This window comes from Aulonocara stuartgranti (genome assembly GCF_965226115.1).
Source record: "Aulonocara stuartgranti genome assembly, chromosome: 17".
Lineage (NCBI taxonomy): Eukaryota > Metazoa > Chordata > Actinopteri > Cichliformes > Cichlidae > Aulonocara > Aulonocara stuartgranti.
Window position 1 is genome coordinate 33,735,676 of NC_138953.1, and position 23,313 is coordinate 33,758,988.

The 23,313-nt window shown below is 41.4% G+C and overlaps 2 protein-coding genes across 11 annotated transcripts in view; one reads left to right on the top strand and one right to left on the bottom strand.

Annotated features, from left to right (window-relative positions):
* Nucleotides 1-14,599, bottom strand: part of foxp2 (forkhead box P2) — a 104,170-nt gene extending 89,571 nt beyond the window's left edge. For 2 of the 10 annotated variants that reach the window (XM_082511401.1, XM_082511400.1), the window contains exons 1-4: nt 13,015-13,804; nt 9,555-9,706; nt 3,508-3,574; nt 2,227-2,293 (exon numbers count right to left, since the gene is read on the bottom strand). The gene's annotated coding sequence lies outside the window, so the exon portion shown is untranslated. Of the gene's footprint in view, nt 1-2,226; nt 2,294-3,507; nt 3,575-9,554; nt 9,719-11,281; nt 11,513-11,687; nt 11,824-13,014; nt 13,811-14,044 lie in introns of those variants that run through there. The other 8 variants (XM_082511395.1, XM_082511396.1, XM_082511397.1 and 5 more) reach the window with 8 other exon arrangements.
* Nucleotides 13,029-22,916, top strand: ppp1r3aa (protein phosphatase 1, regulatory subunit 3Aa). Its single transcript, XM_082511391.1, has 5 exons — nt 13,029-13,063; nt 16,918-17,774; nt 18,619-18,677; nt 18,773-18,870; nt 19,537-22,916. Exons 2-5 carry the CDS (start codon nt 17,002-17,004, stop codon nt 22,690-22,692), a joined length of 4,086 nt encoding a protein of 1,361 aa, XP_082367517.1. The 5' UTR covers nt 13,029-13,063; nt 16,918-17,001; the 3' UTR covers nt 22,693-22,916.
* The last annotated feature ends 397 nt before the right edge of the window (nt 22,917-23,313 follow it).

The window sequence follows — 23,313 nt, forward strand, 5'->3', positions numbered from 1 at the left end:
TTTGGCAATTTATAATCAACTGGATAACAGATAGCATGAAAGAAAAAGAGGGGAATACCGCAGAGGATCAATAGAGCCATCTTCTTCTGAGGTAATGATGGTAATACTCATTCTGAGCCTCCTTGCAAACTTCATTCTCATAGCAACTGTGCACTCAGGACAAACATTCGCCGTGCAATTTCTTTTCTTTACTCATCACCCGACATCCTCCATCTCCACATCCTCTCTTGCTTTTTTACTCTGACCCTCAGTTATTTCTTTTTTAGATAGATGTGAGTGAGATAAATACCCGATAGTTGCTAGGAAAAAAGTATAGTGTGGAAAAAGAGATTAATCTAAAGTGTTTATACTGAGAACAGGACCTGGACTGAATTCTATCTTCTTCTTAAACTGGGTTTTATATGGAGCATTCACACCAGTTAAAAAGAAGAGGAAAAAATTGCTGGAAATATAAATGTCAGGTATGCAAAAATAATTCCTTCATGGAAGTAATGTAAGAACAGGACATCTCCTAATCAGAGAGCTCAGCAAAGGGCAAGATGTCACTGGCTTTTCTTCCAATTTGCTCACAGTATGACACAATCAGACCCTACCCCAAACTTCATTAAATCGAAAAATGGAAACTGGGGAACTTCCAAAAAACTTTCAGCTTCTCCCCCTCCCTCTTTCCTAAGTGTGAAGACAAAACAGTGGACCATAGAGAGAAGGGCGCATGAAGAACGGCAGCAGATCCTTGGGAGTGAGTGCAAAAGTGAGGAAAAGGGGGAAAGAAGGGAAACTAAACCTTTGATGAGTAAGACTTTTTTTGTTAAGCGATGGAGCTTAACTTTAAAATATTCTGGGTGGCAGTGAATGGGGGATTGACCAATGGCCCTGATCTCAGCCACACACGGGGGCACTGGGGTTAATGGTGGATAAAGATTAGAAAAAAAAAGAAGGGTTGCTTTGCCTGATCTCCATCCACCCCCACACACCGACCCTGCAGTTTTCACCTTCTCCACCAATCCCAAATCAGCTAGACAATGGAGGCTGCCAATGGGGAATGATCCAAGTCCCTTTGATTTCTGCCTCTACCCCCTCGACTGTTCTGAGTGCCCAGGGTAAAGACCCGTGGAGGTTCCCCTGTTTGCCCACTCACAGGGACGACAGTTAGCGGGCTCAGAGAAACCATCTGAGGATTGAAAATGGTATGACAAGAGGTCTCTGATCTATGACAAGAAATCAATTTGAAACTGGAAATGTGCGCAGAGAGCTGTTCAGACTGAGCTGTAGCTTCTTTAAAGTAGCCAAAGATATGCTTAATTGCTGTAGATTTTTATATGTGTCTACGGTGGAAGTGCAGCTTGCAGTGTTGAGGCAATTACACATTTTTGCAATGATTAGAGGGACATTTTTAGGCTAGCAGATATGCAGTAAGAGTTCATCTTTGAAGATTTAACTGAATACTGGACAAATTAAGAAGTAATGTTTAAATCTCTTTTAGGTGGAAAAAGAAATCTTGACTCTGTTTCACTCAGGAATGAAAGCAATGGGAAGGTGGAAGTGGTCTCGCACCCAAGATGCTGAGTGTCTTTGCTTATGTGCACACACTTTAATCACATTTTAACCTCAAAGACTGTACTCCAAGATGGTGTTTTAAGAAAAATTTATTTTTTTCCTGTTAGGTTATGGATTGAATAGATTTTAAAAATAGATTCAAAGCAAACAGACACAAACTCCTAGCTTCAAACAATAAATCAACCACAGAAAAAAGTTTTTTACTTCTTTTGGAAATGAACCAGATTGGCTCCAAAATGTAATAGCTCCACCTCAACAAGTTTATGCATTGTCTTGCAAAAAAGACAAACATTCCTCCATCTTTGGCCTTGACAGAATAATTGTGGCATTTAATTAACTGCAATAAATAAATGGCTATTGCATTATGTAAAATGGCAGATTATCATGTGCAACCTTTAAACAACACTTGTGCTTTTTCTTTTTAATAAGGTCACAATAACACCCTCCAGACCATATGACCAATATATCCATAAGAAAACGATACACTGATATGTACACTTTTCTCATACCCCGCTCTGCTGATTTGTCATTTCAGCACCCAGGACTGTTTCTCTAAAGCCAAACCCCATCAGCAGTCGTGACTGATGTGCCTCATTACAGTGGACACATTAATCTGAAAGAAAACACAACACCAGGCATGCAAGGACAATGAAAACTGCTTTCACTTACCACTTTGCACTTTACAGTGTTTGTCGTCTGCTTTTTTCTACGGGTGCACTGTATACATATTTCATCCCTAAAAAGAAAAATAAGAAACATGTCGGACCATAAATATGAGAAGCACACCGAAAAAAACAACAAAAAAGCGCATTTGTCTGGACATGCATTGAGCAGATACTTTGTAACTGACTCAAATAGCTAGAAATAGCTGGATTTGGAATCTGAGGCTACGGGTTGATCTGTGGACTCCATTTAATTTAATGCAACAGTTTCCAATGTTTTTAAGTTCTGTTTGGCTGCTTGCATTGTGATTTTATTGTAAACAAACATTGTTCTATCAATGATAGAAAAACTGTCGGCTTTACTCTCATAAGCTCTGCTTAGCAGAGCTCAGCACACAATGTGACAGAGACGGTGAAACAGAGAGCAGAGGAAGAAAGGAGGTAAAATGCAGTAAAGACACGGACTAGGCTGGAATAAAACATGCAAATAAACTAGATTTACATCATAAATAAATGTTTTGGGGCTTTTTAATAGTCATATATTTTTGTTCCTTGTTTGTTACTCTTCATTCCAATTCACAAAATTCAATTTCATAATTTATTTATTTCATTATTTGTATGGAAAAAGTCTGACTGGTGGAGTCCCACTTTTGCCACCTGCTGTGTTCACCAATATAGAGAGATACATGTGGAATATACCGAATTTAGGAACAATGTAACCCCTCTTCAATTCTAGTTCAGCTACAAATCTCAATCAAGACATCAATTGCATAAAAAAGAAAAAGAAAAAGTTAAAAAAAAAAAAAAAAAGAAAAAGAAAAAAGAAATCCAAGCTTGCTCACATTTGTCAGCCATAGTGCATATCATAACTTCTAAGTAAGAGTAGATTGAAAATCCTTGGGGTGTGAAAACCAAACAGGCACAACTGAAAGGTTGCCCAGTGAAGGGGGAATTCTATCAAGGTAGACAAGATGAAGATTTGTTACATTTGAGGAGGAATGGGGCCCCACTGACCTCTTCCAGCCACTACAATCACCCTAACACGGGCAGGTTAACAATACCGTAACACTATCAAGCACAGACTAAAAACAAAGACACAGTCATTGCATGCAAACACACAACTGTTTTACATAAGAGTTTTACTCTGAAAGATTAATTGGCCTTAGGAATGCACTGTGTACTTTTAATTTTAACACAGAGCTTTGAAAATACATGCTGCTCTAAATCCCTCCCAAGGTCCAGGATGCTTTGACCGATGGACATGAAGGGACTATGTTCAAATACTTACCCTCAGGGAGAGAACTTGCTGTTGTTGTCCGTCACAGGTGGGGTAGCAGTCCAGCAATGTCAGCTCTCTGAGATTAGAGAAAACAAAAGCACACTGTTAGTCCAAAACTACTTTATGACACACTGATTTTTTTTCCCCCTAGGAACATTCATTGCTGGAACTAACAAGTGTGGGCTAGATGGCTTATTGCATAACTATTTTCTGTAAGGTTTGTAGGTGAAGGCAGTAAACTTTGTGACAACAAAGTGCACCTGGATTTTTGCTGTGAAGCCTGAGAGCATATGTGTGTGGGTATATATCTGTGTGTAAATGCATGCACCAACAGGCAATGTACGATACAGTACACTCCCCTGCCCCCAAACTGCTCAATCTCTGTAAAGTTAAAAGGCGCAGTGCCTGGAAGGCTCTAGCTCTCAACGCCAAGTAAATCACACCGTTAACCTGACACGATTGATTTCTCATATACTTCCATTCAGCTGTCTGAATCTAAGTACACATGCTATGGTATCCATATAATTTAGAGCCCATTAGCATTGATGATTTTTGTGTTAATCACACAAGTACATTGAAAGAAGAATACAATGCCACATCTGCAGCTACTGATTGATCTGGACACTTTTATTGCACATGCATTACATTTAGAGAACTAGGGGCTAACAACAAGTCCCCAGGAGCATCAGAGAGGCCACTTTCTGCTGCTGGGGGCATGAAGGGCAAAAAATGGCCTGGATGTTCCTACCTGGGATGTTTTTTTATTCCTCTCCCTTTTATTCTCCCAGAATTCCAATGACCCCTACAGGCAACCAGCGACTGCTGAATCCTAAGGAATGTGCTCTCTGAACTGTGCAAAAGGCCCGGAGCTCACAGAGCACAGCTGAAAACAAAAACATGCCAACTGGTATAATTTCTCACTGTTTTGAGTTTGTGGAAAAAACGTTGCACATATTGCTGCACAATATTTGCAAAGAATGGGGTAAGAAGGTTTAAGACTGGGGGGTGAGCACCAACCAGTGGACTGGATATTGGGAAAACCGACATGAAAAGTTTCAGAATAACAATTGTTTTAATGTGTATTTAAGTAGAGTGAAACATCTACTTGGATGGGATTACTACATCTGAAAAAGCACATTTTAGATATAATATGGATAAGCTACTTTCAGCTGCTTCCTTATTCACAAAGAGTTGCCACAGCAGGTATCTCCACATGTTTGATTTGGCCGATTTTTTAAACCTGATGCCCTTCCTTTCACAACCCCAAAAGGACTTGCGGCTCCTGGGATCAAACCGAGGATTCGTTCCCTGTTATCGAATGTGTAAACCACTACACTAAGGAGCCACTTTAGATATAATATAGATATAAAATATAATTTTTAGATAATGCCCCCCACTTCTCTTAAATCATTTGCTCCTGGGTAGACTTCCATCATCACAGCACCCTGTGGCCATGCAGATGTTATATTTTATTCAGTGGAAAAGCATTTGGAATGCTATTAGTCTGCATGACCTCCAATTCGTGGGGATTTACAAATAACACACATGTCTTTATGCCAAGTCTAAAACCATTGGTAAATTCTATCAACTTATAAATATGGCAAAAGCATTCAACTATTCATGAAGGTCTAATAATGCTGTAGGCTGATATTTACATAAAGTGCTTGTGCGCTAAGTCAAGATAAACTATTTAAGACCTGGACCACAAATACCTCCACACATCAGAAAAAGGAGGGTCCTGCGATGAAAGAGGACATTATGCTAACAAGTCAGATTACTATACACAATAACTTTATCTTAAAAGTAAATACCATCCTTGGTGTTGGAAAGAGAGGGGGGGCGTTATGGAAAGTCACTGGCAATATTTCTGTGGGGACCAAATGCTCCTTATCAGTGTTAGTCGAGCAATTCAGGCCTGCCTGAAGAAAGATGAGTCTTCAAACTCATTCTATTCATGGTCAGACGTGTAATTACCCTCAGCTCACAGTCTAGACGTAACCGCTTTCACAGTATTTAAGACCCCCTATGCAACGCACGGACGCCGGCTCCTACCACCAAGCCCTGCACGTTAAATCTGTGGGCAGATAAATTAGCGAAGAATGCAATAAAATAGACACAATGAGAGGAACTTTATCCTCCCCGCTGCTAAATGAGATTTCTTTGAAATGCAGATCAGTGGCTCTAGATTAGTGAATTTTAGCTGCTGTCAACATCATAACAAAATACAAATGCGATTGTTCGCTGCTGCCTTATCTCCTTGCTTCCATCTGCTGGCTGGTTATTTACTCCCCCCTGATTTACTATGCAGATCTAAATAAGTCGCATCAAAAGGAGGGCTTACTGCACAATGGCTTCTTAAGCTTCTACATCAAGGTATTTGAAAAACCGGTAGTCACATGAAAAGGCTGCCCATCAAAGGCACATCTCTAATGAACTCTCCCATATCAGAGGGGGCTTGTGGGGCCTGGCTTTAATGCCTTCTGTGAGAGAGGAGCAGAACTACAAATCAGACCCACCAAGCCATGGCAGAGAAAGGAGGAGGACAGAGAGTGGGAGAAAAGAAAGGAGGAGAAGGAAGGGGAAGACAGCAGTTATCAGATGAGATTAACTCAGCAAAGGCACTAGTCCTGGGTCTTTCCATCCATCTAACTCTTAAGTGTACGCTGATGAAGGCACTTGTAAAAAAGTTCAAGAGAGCACGCTACACTGAATTCAGTGACAACACACCAAGGTTAACTACTTAAAATACAAATTTGTATTTTAAAATAATTTGGAATCTGAAATGTTGATAGATACATTCAGTGTGAGTGTAACTGTAATGCCTTAAAGGTTTTTTGAACAACTGTAATGAAAGGAAGTCTGAATATTCTAAACAACTGTTTAAAATGACCCATCAATCCAGTGATCAAAGGAAGACATAAACTGTCAAACACAGGAAAGGAAAACATACTGTGTTTTCCCCACTTCTCATCCTCTGCAAGTCTGCAAACAGCTTTGGTAATCTCAAACAGAGCTTTTGCATTACGCTCCTGCAATAACCTTTAATTTCATGGTGTATTTGTTGCATTCAGCACACAGGCAGGATTACAACTGACAATCTTCAGACTTATATGGGAAAAATAAACTGCATGAAGAGATCATGATCTTGAGCCCCCCCATCCCACCCCACGCTCTCAAACACACCGCCACCCTGCTTTGTATCCCTATGCCTGGTTGAAGGAGAGACCCCCACCAACAAGCATGCAGTTTTACCAGTGAACAATTAGCCCCGGAGCAAGAGCAGGCCCTGCACTGGCACATGTGGTTAAGAGACGAGCGCTGCGGGAGAGCGCCAGATGATGAAGGGATGAGGTTGGGAAGGGGGAGTAGAGGAGAGGATATTGAGGGGGGGTACCCCCACCCCATCCCGGGTGAAGGAGGCGAGTGGCGCGTGCCAGCCACACGTGTGCCAATTTTTGCCTTCCTTCATCATTCACTTTCGGATCCTCTTTACAGAGAAGATATACATATAAAATAGAGAGTGGAACTTTCCCCCCTCCTTACATCCAGTCCAACTTTGTCCCCAAATTTTAGGAGCCCACCCCGAAATTGAGCTGTGATGTAAAGGAACCCAATGGTTAAGTCGCTTGTGCTACAGAAACCAAACTCGTCTTCCCTCCCCTCACCCTGCCTCAAGCGTCTTTCTACAGTGCAGCGTGCCAACTGGGCCCAGTGCCAGTCGCATTTGCAACCACAAGGGACCCCCGTCTTTTCGCCTTGCCTAATGAAATGACAAAACAACAGATTTGCATATGCAGAAACAGGTGTTGTAACAGGTTTGACTCCTCTTGACCCGAGCCGTGTTAAAGAGAGAAAATGCTAGAGAAAAAAAGTTTATGGCCAACAGCTGCCTGGAGGTATTTAGGCTCTGATGGGCACTCAAGTCTGCACCATCTGCCCTGCTCCTTGCCAGGAGTGACAATCTAAATTAAAAACCACTCATCAAAAATCGTAAAAATAAACCATTGTTTTGTTGGGTCCATATGTTGTGGCTATTTTACTTCATTCTCAGAGAGTTGCATTTGAGGCTGAGCTTCATGGCCTATAGCTGTGATCCAGGGAAAATCCAAAGAGCCACACAGTAGCCTGTAATTACCCTCCCACCGATCTGTTGCCTTCAAACCAAAGCCCTGCGTCATCCTCCACAATATCCAAGTCCATCCTCTCCACATTACAGAGGAGAAAACCTAGAAGAGCCTGTGTGGTGAAAACATGGCCATTGTTTAGAGTAGGATTAGGGACTGCCATCCAGGAGCACGAGCCGGGTGTTCAGATGGTGAAAGAAGAGAAAAGCACTACGCTGTACTTGCTCAGAACTTGATAACTGCTATTATGTTTTATGCAGATTTACATTCGCATTGCCAGAAATAAAAACTGTGGTGGAGAGTGCATGGTGGCGAAACAATCCAAAGTTAAAGCGATGCATTTCTGGAAATGTCAAACGTCTCCCTTCCACGTTTTGACCAAATTATGTCCTGACTCAAAGGGGCCTGACTGGGAACATTCTCTTTGTCCTTTTGCTGAAAGACACGGCTAGTGTACAACACCAAAGCTATGCCCAGCATGCTCAACACCACCGCAACCCAACCCCCCACTACCATTTTTCTCCCCCCTGTTTTTATTTAGACGGGTGAGACAGAAGGAACAAACCTGAGACAGTCGTGACCCTGCACGAGTGCTGTAACTTGTTCTAGAGCTATGCCAGCAGAAGGCAGCACCATATGCCCTCAGCCCCGAGCTGGATGCTCTTTCTGCAGCCTAATGTGCCTGTCAAAAATTGTTACTGTCATGACCCCCCCTCTCTTTCATGTTTTTCCCCCTACACACACAACATGTTTGAAATAAACATTTTTTCCCTTTTTCTCTGTGTCTCTTAGGGTAAAGAGGAAAGGTTGTTTCCTCTGTGAGGCACAGTGTGTTTTTGTTTCTAAAAAGGATAAAACCCATCAATACAAACCATTCTATAAAGCCCAGTCTTTACAACTGTACACTCATTAACTAATACTATATTTATTTATTTATTTAAGGTAAAAACCAACTTAGGCATTATGAAACCTAACCTCTTTTTCTTTTTTCTTACATTTCTATTGTGAAATTAATTAAAATAATCATTATTCTATTAACATATCATATATAAAGACCTTCTAAACCTCAGTGGACCTCAGTCCTCACTGTTTACAAGTGACAAGCTGATGGCTGAATGCAGTCTGAGTAACAGTGACCTTGCCTTTTACCATGAGTGACCTTCTGTCTTTAATTCAGGGCAAGACCCCCAAAACCAACACTTTTTTTTTTTCACATGAGGACATCGTCCATCTGACCGTGACTTGAATAAAAGCTGTCATGCCCTCACACCACACTGGCCACACAGTAAACATGCAACTGCTAACTCAAAAAGAAAGAAAGAAAAACTGAGGATATAAAAACATGTAAGGTCTGTGGCTGCTATCAAATGGACCCATGGTTGTATGTGGCCACAACCAACATCGCCCGTTGTGGGCTCCACATTTTGAATCCTGCATTTCCATCTTTTTTTAGAACCAGAAGTGAACACATCTGGATGAGTGGGTGGAAGCTTGGTTGTCAAGGTGCATCCATAGACTGCGTGGATGCATCATACAGACACAGATGTATACTATTTAATGGAAAAACAACATACAAATAAAATGTTAGAACATCACTCAGCAAACTTAAAAGAGACTTCCTGGAAAGTCTGAAAGTACAATTAACAACACAGCAATCCATATCATTTGTCAGCTAACTGCATTAAAAAGGCTCCAAAAGGCTGCATGGTTGGAAGGTACTGTTAGTGACTTGAATCAGCAAACAGCTAGCATTTATCCACCTCTGTCAGCACCCACCTTTGAGTGGTAGGACTAGAAAAGTGAAATACCGTTCCAATTACCTGTCGCTCATAGCAGTTTAAATAACATTTAAATGGATAAATTCTAACAAAAACCTAATCTTCCCAAAAAGCTGGAAAAAAGCTAAAGAGAATGAATAAAATGCTTTTGTACCAGGCTGTAGAGTTCAGCGATTTAATGCTGGAGTCTGTGGAGATTGACTCGCTTTTGGAGACAGCCTCAAGTGGCTATTACAGGAACTGCAGTTTCTGGCAATCCGTGCTGGCTTCCATCTTTCACCCCTGAAGGTTGCAGCTTGGTGTCAGCTGAAAGGAAGACTACAATATATGAGGTCACAGTCAAGAGTAGAACAGCCAAGAGGAGAAATTTAAACTTTATGAAAAGCATGACTTATTTTTCATAACTGTAAGAAAGATTGTGTACACAAAGCTAATGTTTTATAACTTTGCATGAATGCTTCTTTGCATTTAGAGTCAGACACACTGTGATACACGCCAGCAAAAAACTACACATCTCAGCTTGTGGAGTGTGGTCATCTGTTTGTGAGTTTTACAACCCTTGGAGGGATACATGATGACGTAAGATGTAGTAATATTTGCAAAAACAATCTTTACAGGACATTTTGATACGTGACTGTTTTGATTAAAGTCAATTTACAGCATAGCCACATAATCTTTTTAACTTGGGAAAGCAAGCATAAAAATCAAATGGTCAGTGAGTATGTTACCAACTTTTCCCTATTAACTCACCCTTGTGTGAGGAGCCTGCAATCTCTCTATAATCCACATCCCCTGACCCCACCCTACACAGCTTTCTCCAGCCAAAGAGTCACAGCGTTCCTCGTCGACAACGGTGTCTAGCTGGGCTTAAGAAGTGACCCAGAGCGTAACTAAAAAAGTCTGAGCTGTCTCAAGACTCTTAGTAACTGGGACACACAAAACATCATTACTGAAATGTGGATAATTACAGTCCAAAAGAGTGGCCTCCTAAGCATGTAATGCACTCTTTTATCTTAAGAAGTCAATCGCTCCAAAGCTGACAGCTTGCAGCATATGATCCTGGTAAACAAATACTTTTGCGCGGCACAAAAGTGCCATTAAAGGCCAAAACTGTCAACACAAATTCCATTCTTAACTTGGAGGGGGAGGGAACCAAAGTGCAGCGGGGAGGGGGGGACGGACGTGATCACTTCTGGTTGCTTTAACTTGCACGGAGGTACGGAGGTTGTCATAGAAACATTTCTATGAAGGGATATAACCTGAACACATGCCATTTAATCACCTTTAAGTTTATGTAACAGGGGCTGAGTGAAAACACACTGGATGGGCTCACTGACGAGGTTAGATAAGTGATGCTGCTAGTGCGCCACTCCCTCAAATTTCTTAACCATGCATGCCCCCCCCCCCGAAAAAAAAGAAAAAAGAAAAGAAAAGCACCAACACCTCAAGGGTTGAGTGAACAGTCTGCTTCATTACAGTGGTACTGGGGGATGGGTGATGGTGCGATTCAAACACTAATCCAAAAATGAGTGTTTCATTATCTAAAGAGCCAAAAACAACACTGATGTGATCTGTGTATAAAAGCCACTTTCTTCTAATCAAACCCCCCCACCCCCTTTTTTTATTTTGCACAGTGCACAATAAAAAACTGTGGAAACTGTGCAAGTTTCCACAGGAGTATTAGAATAAAAAAAAATAATAAACACAAAGGATTTTTCTACTTGAGTTCAGCTAGAAGCAACAATTCTCATATCTGAGACAAAATCATGCATCAACCAGCGTTCATTGAGCTGAAAGCCGAATCTTAATTTTGATAAATGATTGAAACATATGACAGGGTATACACATTAATCCTGTGGAGGACATTCATTTTCCTATTACCATAATGTAGAGCACGACCACCCAATGATGAATGCTGCAATCAAAAAATGGACGCAGAGTGGGGAGAGCCGGGGTAATAAGTGCGCTGCTCCCAACAACGGTCAGTCTTGAAGGGAGACTAATGGCAGGTCTCTCTGCATCTCTCCCACTGCCTTAAGTGGGTAAGGGAAGGAGAAGAATGCATCCTGTTTTACAAAATCCAGTGGCCTCACTTACCAAATGCAAGGACACCTAAACAACAAGTAAACAAGAGTCTGTTTTAAACACACTTTGAGAAATAATTACAGGGGCATTTCAACAAAGGTTGATTGTGCGCTGTCGCTGACATATTTCACAAGGGGCATTTATTGCCGCCTGGCCTTTGAAGAGTGAGAGCTGCTGAGTGAGGGGGGGAACTGGCCCACACCTGCATAACTGAGGAGGGAACACCTGTGCACCCTGCGGCTTGAACAAGTAAGGTCGATCCAGCTAATCCAGGGGTGAAAGCTGATCAGAGGACAGGCCTGAAGAGTTCTGCAGCTCCCAGTGCCTTGTTAGCCTTTCTTTACCAAAAGAGAGGGGAAAAAAAGTTACATCTATTGATTTTTGGGCCACACTTGATTGCAAGACAGGAGGGACAGGGAGTGTGAAATAGAGGAGGCCAGCAGAAGATTTTTTTAGGAGCTTGTAATGTTTAGAGAAATTAGTCTGAATTGGAGGTTTATCATGATGAAAAGCAATACACTACCAACACCCCTGTCTGTTTCTGGACAACGAAAAAAGATGGAATATAAAAATGGAGCATGCAACTACGGTAAGCTGATTAATCGTAGATATTGATAACGCAGACAGCAGTCATGCAGGTAAAGGATCATTAAATCTAAATGCACCTTTTGAGCTTAAGAAGCTGTGACAGTGGTATTTAAAGAAAAATATAACTGAGCACTAGTGGAACATGGTTTTAAAACCACCAGTCATATGTGATATCATTATATGGCTAGAACACTAAAGGATTGCACTGGAAAAGAATTAAACTGACTTCATATCTTACACACAGAAGCTGCAATAAGATCCAAATCAAATCACAGTTTCCTTCTTTTTTTTACTAATTACTACAACGTAGTAGGTAGCTGCATAAAAAATAAATTCAGCTGGAAAATAAAATAGCTTCCAATTAAATTCATGTAGATACTTGTCCTTTATGTAGTTTTTTGTTTATTTTTCTCTAGTGAAGACTATATATATATATATATATATATATATATATATATATATATATATATATATATATATATACACACAAAAAAAAAGAAACAAAAGAATTGAGCTGGTTTCGGAGCAAACTTTTTAAATTAATTTTTAAATATTTAATTTATCACATAACGGTGAATAAAAATCGGTAAATAGCCTAATTCTGTTAGACATGTGGAATAAATGTGTTAGAAAATTAACAACTTGTTTTATATCGTCGCACTTAAAAAAAAAAAATCAGCGTTCAGCTTTCAGAGCAGGCAAAGACTGGACAGTGCTCTCAAAAGGTCCTAACAGTTTTTTTAAGCGAATACCGAGCTAAGGGAAATCTGTCAAAGCAGCTCGCTAACTCCGAGCGCAACGTGTAAATAATAACCCAACAAAAAGCAAAAACTTGACAACCAGCGGTTCACTTCCTAATTCAAATGCAGTGGACAGAGAGGTTTAGAAAAAATAGTCAAAGGTTTTCGGAGACTAATACGCTCCTGCGCAGGAAAACTTACCACGAGAAACGGCAGGTATATTTCCCTAAAGTCAAAGTGGACACGCCAGGTGAGAAACCGTCGTCCTCTACACTTGCAGCCGTCTTCGCACGTGACTGTCCAAGTTCACCATAACGCAGAGAAAATGAACAACAAGCTGCAGAGTAAATAAAAAAAAGCTCAAATATTCCTCCGCTGGGCACCGCTGTCGGAGACAGACACACACACACACACTCTCTCCTGCGGTCTCCCGTCAACGCCGCTGTTATTACTAATGCAACAGAGAGAAAAGCAATATACTGAGTCCTGTTTGAATGACGCGCAATGCGAGGAAGAAGAAGCGGCTTGTTTTTTTTTTCTTTCTTTCTTTCGTTACGATTCAAACACACATCAGGCAGCAACCCGGCAAGCAAGTAGTATATTTGGGACTAGAACCCCCCCAGGGGAGGCACTTGCTTGTTCGCGGAGGTGTGTTTGTTATTTTTGGGCGTACTGCGACCCCGTGTGACGTCAGGGCCACCTGCTCTGTAAACAAAAAAAAAGTATTTTTAAAAGTTTGCTCCCCCCCCTTTTTTCACTCTTCGCTAACGTTTAACTATTAAGTATTTTAGCGGGGAGAGCTGCTGCCCGTGTGAGGAAGCGTTCACCATAGTTAGATATTATTGTTGGGGATTGAACCGGTAACCTTCCACTAATGGGACGATCCCGCCAACCAAAAAGCAACATTTCTTGTTTTTGATAAACTTGACTTTATATGCTAAAACTCGCAAAGAAGTAGTGCGAAACCATCCGCTATTAAACTGAAGAAAAGAATCAATATATGCCTTTAATGTTCCTGCAATATTTCATCAAGAGGATCTGCTTTTATGTAGCAGCTTCCTCCGGCATACATCAATCGTGACTGTTTCCCCTTTGAATCTTTTTAAGGTCATTTTGTGTGTTTTCTCCTCTCAAATTTTGCGTAATTAACCGACTTTCATAAAACTGCACGACAGGATTTTTTTTAAACAAATAATAATGCAAATGAAAGCATCGATGGAAACAAATATACCTTAAAATCTTCAGCAGCTTTCGAGCCAGAGTTTAAACTGCACCTCTCTCATCAGCGGTGACATTTTTAAAGCTGGCGTTTTTACGTGCACGTCATTAAATTGTAGGTTTGCAGATAGAAATATTCGCGGTTGTCTACAAGTGTTTACACTGAGAGGATGATTGGAAACCAGTGCGTGAAAAACATAATATCCTAAACGCCATCATCATTATGAGTGTTATTAAAATTGTGCTTTAGTGTAAACACGTTTAAGGTTAAACTCTGTATACAGAAAATCACTGTTGAATAAATACTTTACAAAAGAAAAACATACGACAACATGTACAGATTCTTGACTGGAGGATTTTATTATTACTTATTCTGTCATACCTTTACAACGTAATTTAGTGTATTTATTCATCTAATAGTAGATCCGAAGCCAGTCAAACACTGAGCACAACCCTGAGCAGTAGTTAAAATGATTTGCTTTCTTCTATCTCGTCTTTCCTCTTCTTTCTTTCTTTTTTTCTTTCTATCCCCCCCTCCCCCTTTTTTCTTCAAACGCTACGATGTTCATAGCTTAGAAATAAATATTCAGAATAATATCAAGTGGGAAAGGAAAAGGAGTAAGAGCTAAGTGTTTTGCTTAAGAAGGGCGATTAGTGCATTTAAAGATTATATATCTGGTGTTATTTATGTTGCAAATAATTGAGAGAAACACGGTTGTAGGTGATGTGTACATGTTGCTGTGTAGTGTGGCCATGTGAATTTAATATACAAAAAAAGATCTATTGTTATTACCATTATTATTGTTATTACTGACTAAATACGTAAATATTTTTTAAAAATACATTATTTTTTAGTTATTATTATTCTTATCAGCATTATCCTGAAAGCTGTTTCCTGTTGGCGTGTATGCACGGAATACCCATATTATATTCTGAAATCATCTGAAAAAATACAGTATTAGACACTTATCTGTCTGATGTAATATAAACTGGGATTGTTCCAGTAATTGTGTGGTATACGCACACAGTCTTTTCTACCGTTTTGTGCTTTTGTTTGTGTTAAAAATCTTTATTGCAACTAAATATTCCGTGAAACGTGAATTAGAGGAAGCAGCATCTGCAAAATGATGAGGACATGAAGGGAAAAGCAGTCTCGTGGAATTGTGACGGTGGTATGCCGCCACCTACTGGTCATTCTTTAAAACAGAAAACAACTTTCTGATGAAGGTAACTGGCACAGGAAGTCTTAGGTACACAGAAGAAATATTAATATTACCTTTTCCTTCTGTAATGATCTTGTTTGTGGACAAGGCTAACTGTACGCCTGGAACTCATTATCACACTAAGGGAGACTACAGTGGAAATGCAAATGAATTTTAACTTGTGCTGACATGAATTTTACTATGATCACATAGTGCCATCTACTGATAAAACTTAGTCACACAATTCGTCTTGCATTTAGACATTTTTTTTTAGCATTCCTGCTACTGACTGTATGCATTTAATGTTATGTATTTTATATGATTGCACTTAGCTGTAGCAAATTAACACTTGTCACATGTCTGCCTTTTCATACGCTGCAAATGATGCAACTTAATCACTAAAACTGCAGTTGAAAAGTCCAAGGAGAGCATTTTTGCCTTTAGTATGAAGAACAAAGGGTCCTTTGGGGGAAAAGAAAACCCACTCACACACTTGTAAAAGATTATACAACAAGCACCAATGTCTATTTACAAGATATACAAGATCTGGGGGTATACTTATCCAGCATATCAAGGATTAGTTGAATTAAACTTCCTATCTGAGATCACTTTGTGCAAAATCATGTCAGTATGCACACGCACACAGCCAAAGAAAGAGTCCAATCTCATAATAATGTTCTGTTTTGTTGTCCAAGATGCAGTGAAAATTAAGTCTGCTTTAATGTCGATGATACAAGAGAGTCCCTGGCCTTCCAAGAACAGCAACAGAACTAATACTAATTTGATACATTATTGATGACAGTGTGGACATGCCTTCATTTCCTTGTCCACGTGGAGGTGACTAGTCAGCTGCAGCTCCCCTGCAGTGGGTAGGATGATACTTTTCTTTCTAGGGGACATTTCAGCAGGGGACACACTTGGTAACACAAGGAATTTAGGTGTGGCAATTCAGTTTCAGTTTCAGACCAACTTACTGTAGCTTCCTATGGTACTTCAGTTGATCAGTGTCAGTAAATACTTTGAAGTGGCAGCACTAATAGTTACTTTGTCTGGAAAATGCATTTTACATTTTATTGCTTTTAACACTGGTGAGATTCCTGAACAAAAACTAAAGCATCTCAGAGCTGTTCTCATATGTGCGCCTTATGCTAACAATCAGTCCTTAGGTTGATCGATTACTCTCCATTTGTGCTGTTTCAAAGGATGACTTTTCATCAAACTTTAGTCTGTTGAGCTTTAGATTTATACCCAGAGGCCTGATCACCATTAAGTAAAACTAGACAACTGCTTTTACAGTGTAGCCAAGAATGCAGAGATACTGTATCAGGTGTGGATTGTCGAAAAGCAGGTAGAAATTTTGCTATGTGAAACTTTTAAGACTTTGTTGCTGCAAAGCAAGTAAATGTAAAATAAAATAAAAAACTTCAAAGTAGCTTCAAGTATGTCCTTTTTCTGCACTAATTTTCCATTGTAGAGCTCTGTAAATGCTTTGCTTTCATGTAGTTATGATGTTACTAACAAACATATTATGAGAGCGTAACCGCGAGGATAACAGGCCAGCCTTGGTCTAGTTATATGTGTCCTATTAATAGGCCTGGCTCAGGCTCACGAGCTTCGCTGTAACCGAACTCCATCTGTCAAGTCACGTCCTCTCCCTGCTCTCCCCTCTACACTATCACTGTAGCCGGGCGAGGGTCACTCTGGTCTGTGCCACCCTCCTAGTGGACAGACGGCAGGACAGGCAGACAGCTCAAGACCATCGCGTATTATGGAGACTCTGTGCGTTCAACCCTCGCGACAGGACGGGCTGATGATGGAGGAGGAACAAGGGAAAAGTGGAAAACAGGATGAGGGGGGAATGAAGGCCTCTTCTCTCACGGGCTCCACCACAGATGAGGAGACAGATGACGACTCGGAACCAGAACCCCCACCAGTTATTCGCAGGAAGGTGTCTTTCGCAGATGCATTTGGCCTCAACCTGGTCTCTGTCAAGGAGTTTGACAGTGCTGAAGCGGCAGAACTAGAAGTCAGTCGGGCTGCTGAGCAGGAGGCACTTCATTCATTAGAGGAGCTCTATATGTGCTGTCTGTTTACAGTCCCGTCATCCCCGGAGGAGCTGGAACAGAGGCTGCAGGCACAGATGGTCGAGCTGGAGAGCATTGAACTCCTCCCAGGGACCACCACCCTTCGAGGCATCGTCAGGGTGGTCAACCTCTGCTACAGTAAGTCTGTTTTTGCCCGGATCACTTTCGACCGCTGGAACAGCTGCTTTGACCTCCTGGCAGACTATGTGCCCGGGTCCAGTGATAGAAAAACAGACAGGTTTGCCTTCAAGTATACTTTGGTGCCTCCGTTTGAGAGAGAAGGGACTAGATTGGAGTTCTGTCTCTGTTATGAATCATCAGCGGGCACATTCTGGGCTAACAACAAAGGACTTAACTACGTGATGTTCTGCCACCAAAAGGGACAGATAAAGGAGCACGGGCCTCACATGCAAGAGGAGAGCTACAAGAGCAAGAGGAGCTGTCTCAAAGCTAACAGGTGTGAAAGTCGGAGTTTTTTTAAACATGCCTTTCTGCAGGAGGAAGTCACTTGTATGTCAACCAAAGCCTTCTGTGAAACTTTTTTGTGCACTATAGCGAGAACGGCCCTGTAGCTACAATTACTGTGGAAGGAAGTTTGAAATTCGGCACAGTGCAAGTGCACTTACACTGTGCTGCTCTTCTCATTAAGAGAAGTCATTGAAAGCAATATGCTCCACTAACTGGGCCATTGTGTGTTTACAGTGAGGTGTTATGTAACCATCCAGTGGCCTGTAGAACACACATTGCCCATTTATGGCCAGATGTATGCGCCGGTTTCCATGACGTCTCCACTGTAGCAAGATATGCTCATTTTATCCTCTTTGACCCCATCTGCAAAATTCTTTTTTTATGCCTGAAGAATTATAGCTCCCCTTTATGTGCATGCTCTGGCTTTGAGCTGCTGCAGCACAAGGGCCAGATAATGCAGCAGACAAACATATTTCAAAGGCCTCTGGCGCAGATACACACTGTCTGGACGTGCATAATAGGCATTTTGTATACTGTGTAGCATAATTATACAGCACGGCCAGTTGTTGTTTAAGGCGTGTCTTTAATAAAAGATTGAAACCTGTTTTCTATTATACCATTTGACTTGAACCCCAGTGCTCGAGGTGTTTATGGGGACTTTAAGCTTCGCGAAATTATGAAACACAACATCTGGAGGACAGAGAGCAACAATACCCCTTTTACTACAAAAAGATCTGATGAATACTATACATAATGGATTGTTAAATTAATTATCTGGTACTGTCTGGAAAACATCTTATGTCACGCTAGCCATATCTTATTTTGAACAACAGGAATGGAAACACAGTGGAGAAGACCCGGGATAATGCTAACACAGCAACAGTTGCTACAGGTGTGTACTTAGTGTTTATATATGCATGCATGTGTGCATATATGTTTTAATGTGCAACAAAACTTTCACCCTTGCCTTTTTTTGGTCTTCTGCAGAACTAGAAGCAACACAGAGAGCAGAAAAGGCCCACAGGCAGACACTGGACAGCAAAGATGTCCAGTTATTACTTCACAGTGATGACCACAGAAATGTGGTGAGGCTCTTTTTATATTATTTTACCCTACCCCAAATGATAATGAAAAACATTTATTGATAATGAAGTAACGTGCTAGGCCAGAGGCTGCAGTTTGAGGTTCAGCAGTTCCCACCATGCTTTTAAGAGAGGTTGAAAAACAGAGAAAAAGGAGTGGCAGTGTGGGTCATAGGGATTTACAGAGATAACGCCAGAAGGGGTAATGTTTGGGGTGTCTTCAGTGTTTTAGGAAATTAGAAAACACCAGCATCGCCAAAAAGTAAACTCCCCTAGCCATAAAATGTATGTTGTGTCATCATAAAAACGCAGTTCTAGTTTGTCTCCAAGGTACAAATGATAGCTGAGGAAGTGGTGGATGTTATACTGCACATTGAGTCCCAGAAGGGTACATGAAGTTAGCTAACCTGATACTTGGGAACACATCTGAAATCCTTCACATTCAGTCCATTAATAATACATGGAGCATGCTTGTAAACATGTGGGAAAATTGATGAGTCAAACAAGAATAGGTCTGAAGTTGCTAGATTATTGAAATGCATTGCATCTTGGATATATAAAAATACTCAAAGGAAAGGCACATTTTTAATCACCAGCCAAATATCAGGGTTTCGCCAGCACAGTGACTTAACAAAGCTCACTGCTTTGACTTTTGGCCTTTTTTGACAGGTGGAGAGCGTAAAAAGCAGACGCAAAGCAGCACGTTTGGCACGTGTGCAGGACTACCTCTCCCAAAGAACGCATCAAGAATCCAAGAATCTTGCATGTGACTCAGCCAGTGGCCAGAAAGACTCTCAGTCTATGCCGGCTCCCTGGGGTGACTCTGCCAGCATGCTCTATAAATACCAAAAGGCGCAACCGAACGAGTGCCCGCAAGTCCTCACCTACCATCAGATTCCTCTCCTTACACTGGACTGGAGCAATGACAAACCCCAGCAGTGGGAGACGGCTGACGCGGATGACATCTGGAGCGGAAGAGCTAAAACGATCTTGTCAAAAGAAGAAAACGCACCTTCTGCTGATGACATGTGGGAGACCTTTCTTCCTGGGACAGATGATACTGACAATAAAAAAGCCTCTGTGTGTGATGCGTGGCAGGCCTTTCTTAATGGGCCCGACCATTCTAACGTTCCAGAGTCAGAATGGCTGCAGACAGCAGCATCAGTGTCTCCTTCAAACGACAAAGGGCTCCAACCCCAATATTCAGCATTTCGAGAATTTCAACTGGGTGCCGATATTCCTGCCGCCGCACAGGCACACTGCTTAGATGCACATCAGCCTCTGTCAGACACATGGGGAGAACTGCTTGCTAATGTTGCCTTGAACACCGAAGACCACCAGCCAGCAGAGGCATGTGTCACCAGCCCAAGAGATGACAACGCAGCAACACAAGACGCATCCCAAAGGTCAGAGACGAGCTCTGTAACAGACACTCCACAGAAACTTTGCCTCGAGGGGGCACCGCGGTCCGAGGACTCTATTGACAGTTCAACCGAGTGTCACAAGCATGTGGTCCGGGAGCCAGAAAGAGAAGGAATAATAGGAGGAGCAAAAGAAGTAGAAGAGGAGCCCATCACATCACACATGGCTGACTTAATAACAAGCTCAGGGGAGTCGGAGACAACAGACATGACAGCAATGCCAGGGTTTCAGAATGCCAGTGCTGTTGATAGTATCTCACAGGGAGCAAGGCTGGATGAGGGTCTTTCTTCCACCGGGGAAGGAGAGGTTACAGGTACTACACACAATGGTGTAGATGACATGCTGGCATTTAGGGAGACAATCAGACAAGGGACAAAGGATGGGGCGAGGTATGTTTCTTCCACATCCAGAAAAGGAGTGGAGGAGGAAGACATCATGATGAACTATACGGAAAATAAAGCATTTACAGAGGAGGAGATATTTAGGCCACACAGAACAGAAGAGAGTGAAACCTCCCCAAGGTATGCAGATGAAATGCAGTGTGAGCAATTTGGGCCAAACAGAAATGGCAGAAATCAGCAGGAGAGTGATAGAAATGAAACAGGACCTCAACATCTACACGATGGTGGATTTGATTCAAAGCAGGAAAACAAAATCGTGGCAGCTGAATTGAATGAAGGCGTTCCATTGAACACCAAATGCGTGACAGCACTCGAAGAGACAGAGCAGGAAACTTACTTTTCAACAACAGGTGAGGAAAAAAAGGGACTAATATGTACAGCAGAGGAAAGGTTCCAGGCGTTAGATGATCAAGCATGGCAACATAATGATACAGCTTTAGATGTGAGTGCATCAATAATTTTGGATGTGCACGACAAACAGTCACAGTCAGTCCAAAGAGGCAAGGAGCCAAAAGTTGAGATGAAGCAGGAATCACAAATGGAACAAAGTGGAGTGAAATTGAAAGAAGGTGAGCACGGATTAAACTTCAACAAGACAGAGGTGGGAAAACGCTTTAGTTGCAACGGAATAATAGCAAATCCATCAGAGCAGACGAGACCAACAGAGAAATCAAATGAAGTCAACCAGGCTTTCCAAAGTGGCTGCAATACATTCAGACCTCCAGCAAATAAATGCAACCCAAAGGGACTGGAAGTGGTTGAAGTGGGATGGACCGATTCACAGGAAGACACGGAGGGTCAAAATGAGAACATATGCGGTGAAACGAGCCAAGAGGAAATCGAAGTAAAAGAGAATGTCGCAAAGAAAGACACTTCAGCGGAACACCAATCTGAGACGTTACAAAGACTAGAAGGAGATACGAGTCAGGAAGACAGAGATGAGATGATGAGCATTCGGGAGCTGAAAATGGAAGCAGGGAGGGAGTTAATGGGTAATGTGGAGGGCCCTCAGGGGGAGAGGAAGAATGCACCGGCAGAATTGAAAGAAGAAGAAGAGTTGTCAGCAGAAGTTGAGAGCTCTCTGCGTGTTGAATATAAAAAGCTGTCACATGGAACAAAAGAACCTATTATGGGAGAAAATACTGCATCACTTGAGGTGATAGAGGTGGGATTGGAGGAGATCTTCATAAAAAGATTTGTAGAAGATTTGGTCAGGGGGATTTGGGAAGAGGTCTTTGGCAGAGAAGTGCAGGCATCAAATAGACACACTGATATTGTTGATGGAATGGGGTGCATGCTGAGAGATACTACACAAGGCTGCCATGTTCTTTTTGAAAAAGACCTCAATGACACTTTTGATTCAGGGGTATTTTCCTTGACGGAATTACCAACAGATCCAAACTCAAGTTTCTGTCAAGGGCTGGAGCAAGCTGTACCCACTAAAGGCCATGAACGCTCTGTGGTAGAAGGAAGTAAGTTACTTGACATAGCAGAACAAGCTCACGTTGTCTCTGAATCACATGCAGATTTGATTTTGAGTGCTAATCCCAGTCACAATCTCACCACCACCTCAGATGCGCATAGTCTGCAATCATTGCCTGAAACAACTCCAGCTCTGGCAGAAGCTCCGATGGATCTGGAAAGCCACACTCGCATAAAAGAAAGATCGGCTGCTCATTGTGAGACAGGCAGACAAATAGAAGGCTGTGTAGTTGCCCATGGAGAGATTTTTAATAAATCAGCCCACCCATCTCACAAACATCCATCATCTTCCTCAGAGAAATTAAAAGAGGCCGATGGTCTTGTGTGGTGCAGTATATTATATATCCTCAGTCACGTCACCAGACTTCTAATCTATGCCCTCTTAATTAGTGGATTCTTTGTCATTGTTTTCCTCTATGATTTCCCATCAGTCTTAGCTCTCTACATATTTTCATTATCATGGTGGTTTTATAAGTGGAAGAGACAACACGTGATGACAGACAAGGAGATGGTGGGATAGCCTAAGATTTAAGAAAAAGCAAGAGTGGTGAAGAGTGCTACATCAGCACACTACTGTAAACTGTAATGTCCACTACCATGTACAGTGCTATTAGTGTGTGTGTGAGTGTGTGTGCGTGTTTGTACACTTGGCTGATTTTCCCATCTATTAAGTTACTTAATAGACTGATTCTGAAACTTTTTGGGGTTGACGAACCATTAAACCTGAACACAATATACTACGTACCTGTCTTTGGACTCGCGTGCATTTTTTGGTTAATTTAAATACAGTCTAATGGTAAAAAAAATGGTTTAAGTTACAATAAGACTCACTAAACAAACAGAATTTGGTGCAGAAATATGTTTTTGTTGTTGCATGTTTTGTAACGCTATAAATCTGTCTTGCAACTCCAAGTAGTCGATCTAATTTGAGTTCCCATTAGGGCGTCATTCTGTGGTTAAAAAAAAAGACAGAATAAAGGAATACAATAAACTTCAAACTGAACTGAACGTTGTTAAAATCATAGGAATTTTCACCTTTTGTTGAATGTTTTAGTCCACAGAAATGTTTAAGTGTATGACGTGTGTATGTTTGCTGTGTTTTATGGGCCCAATACCACTTTATTATGTAACAAATGGAACA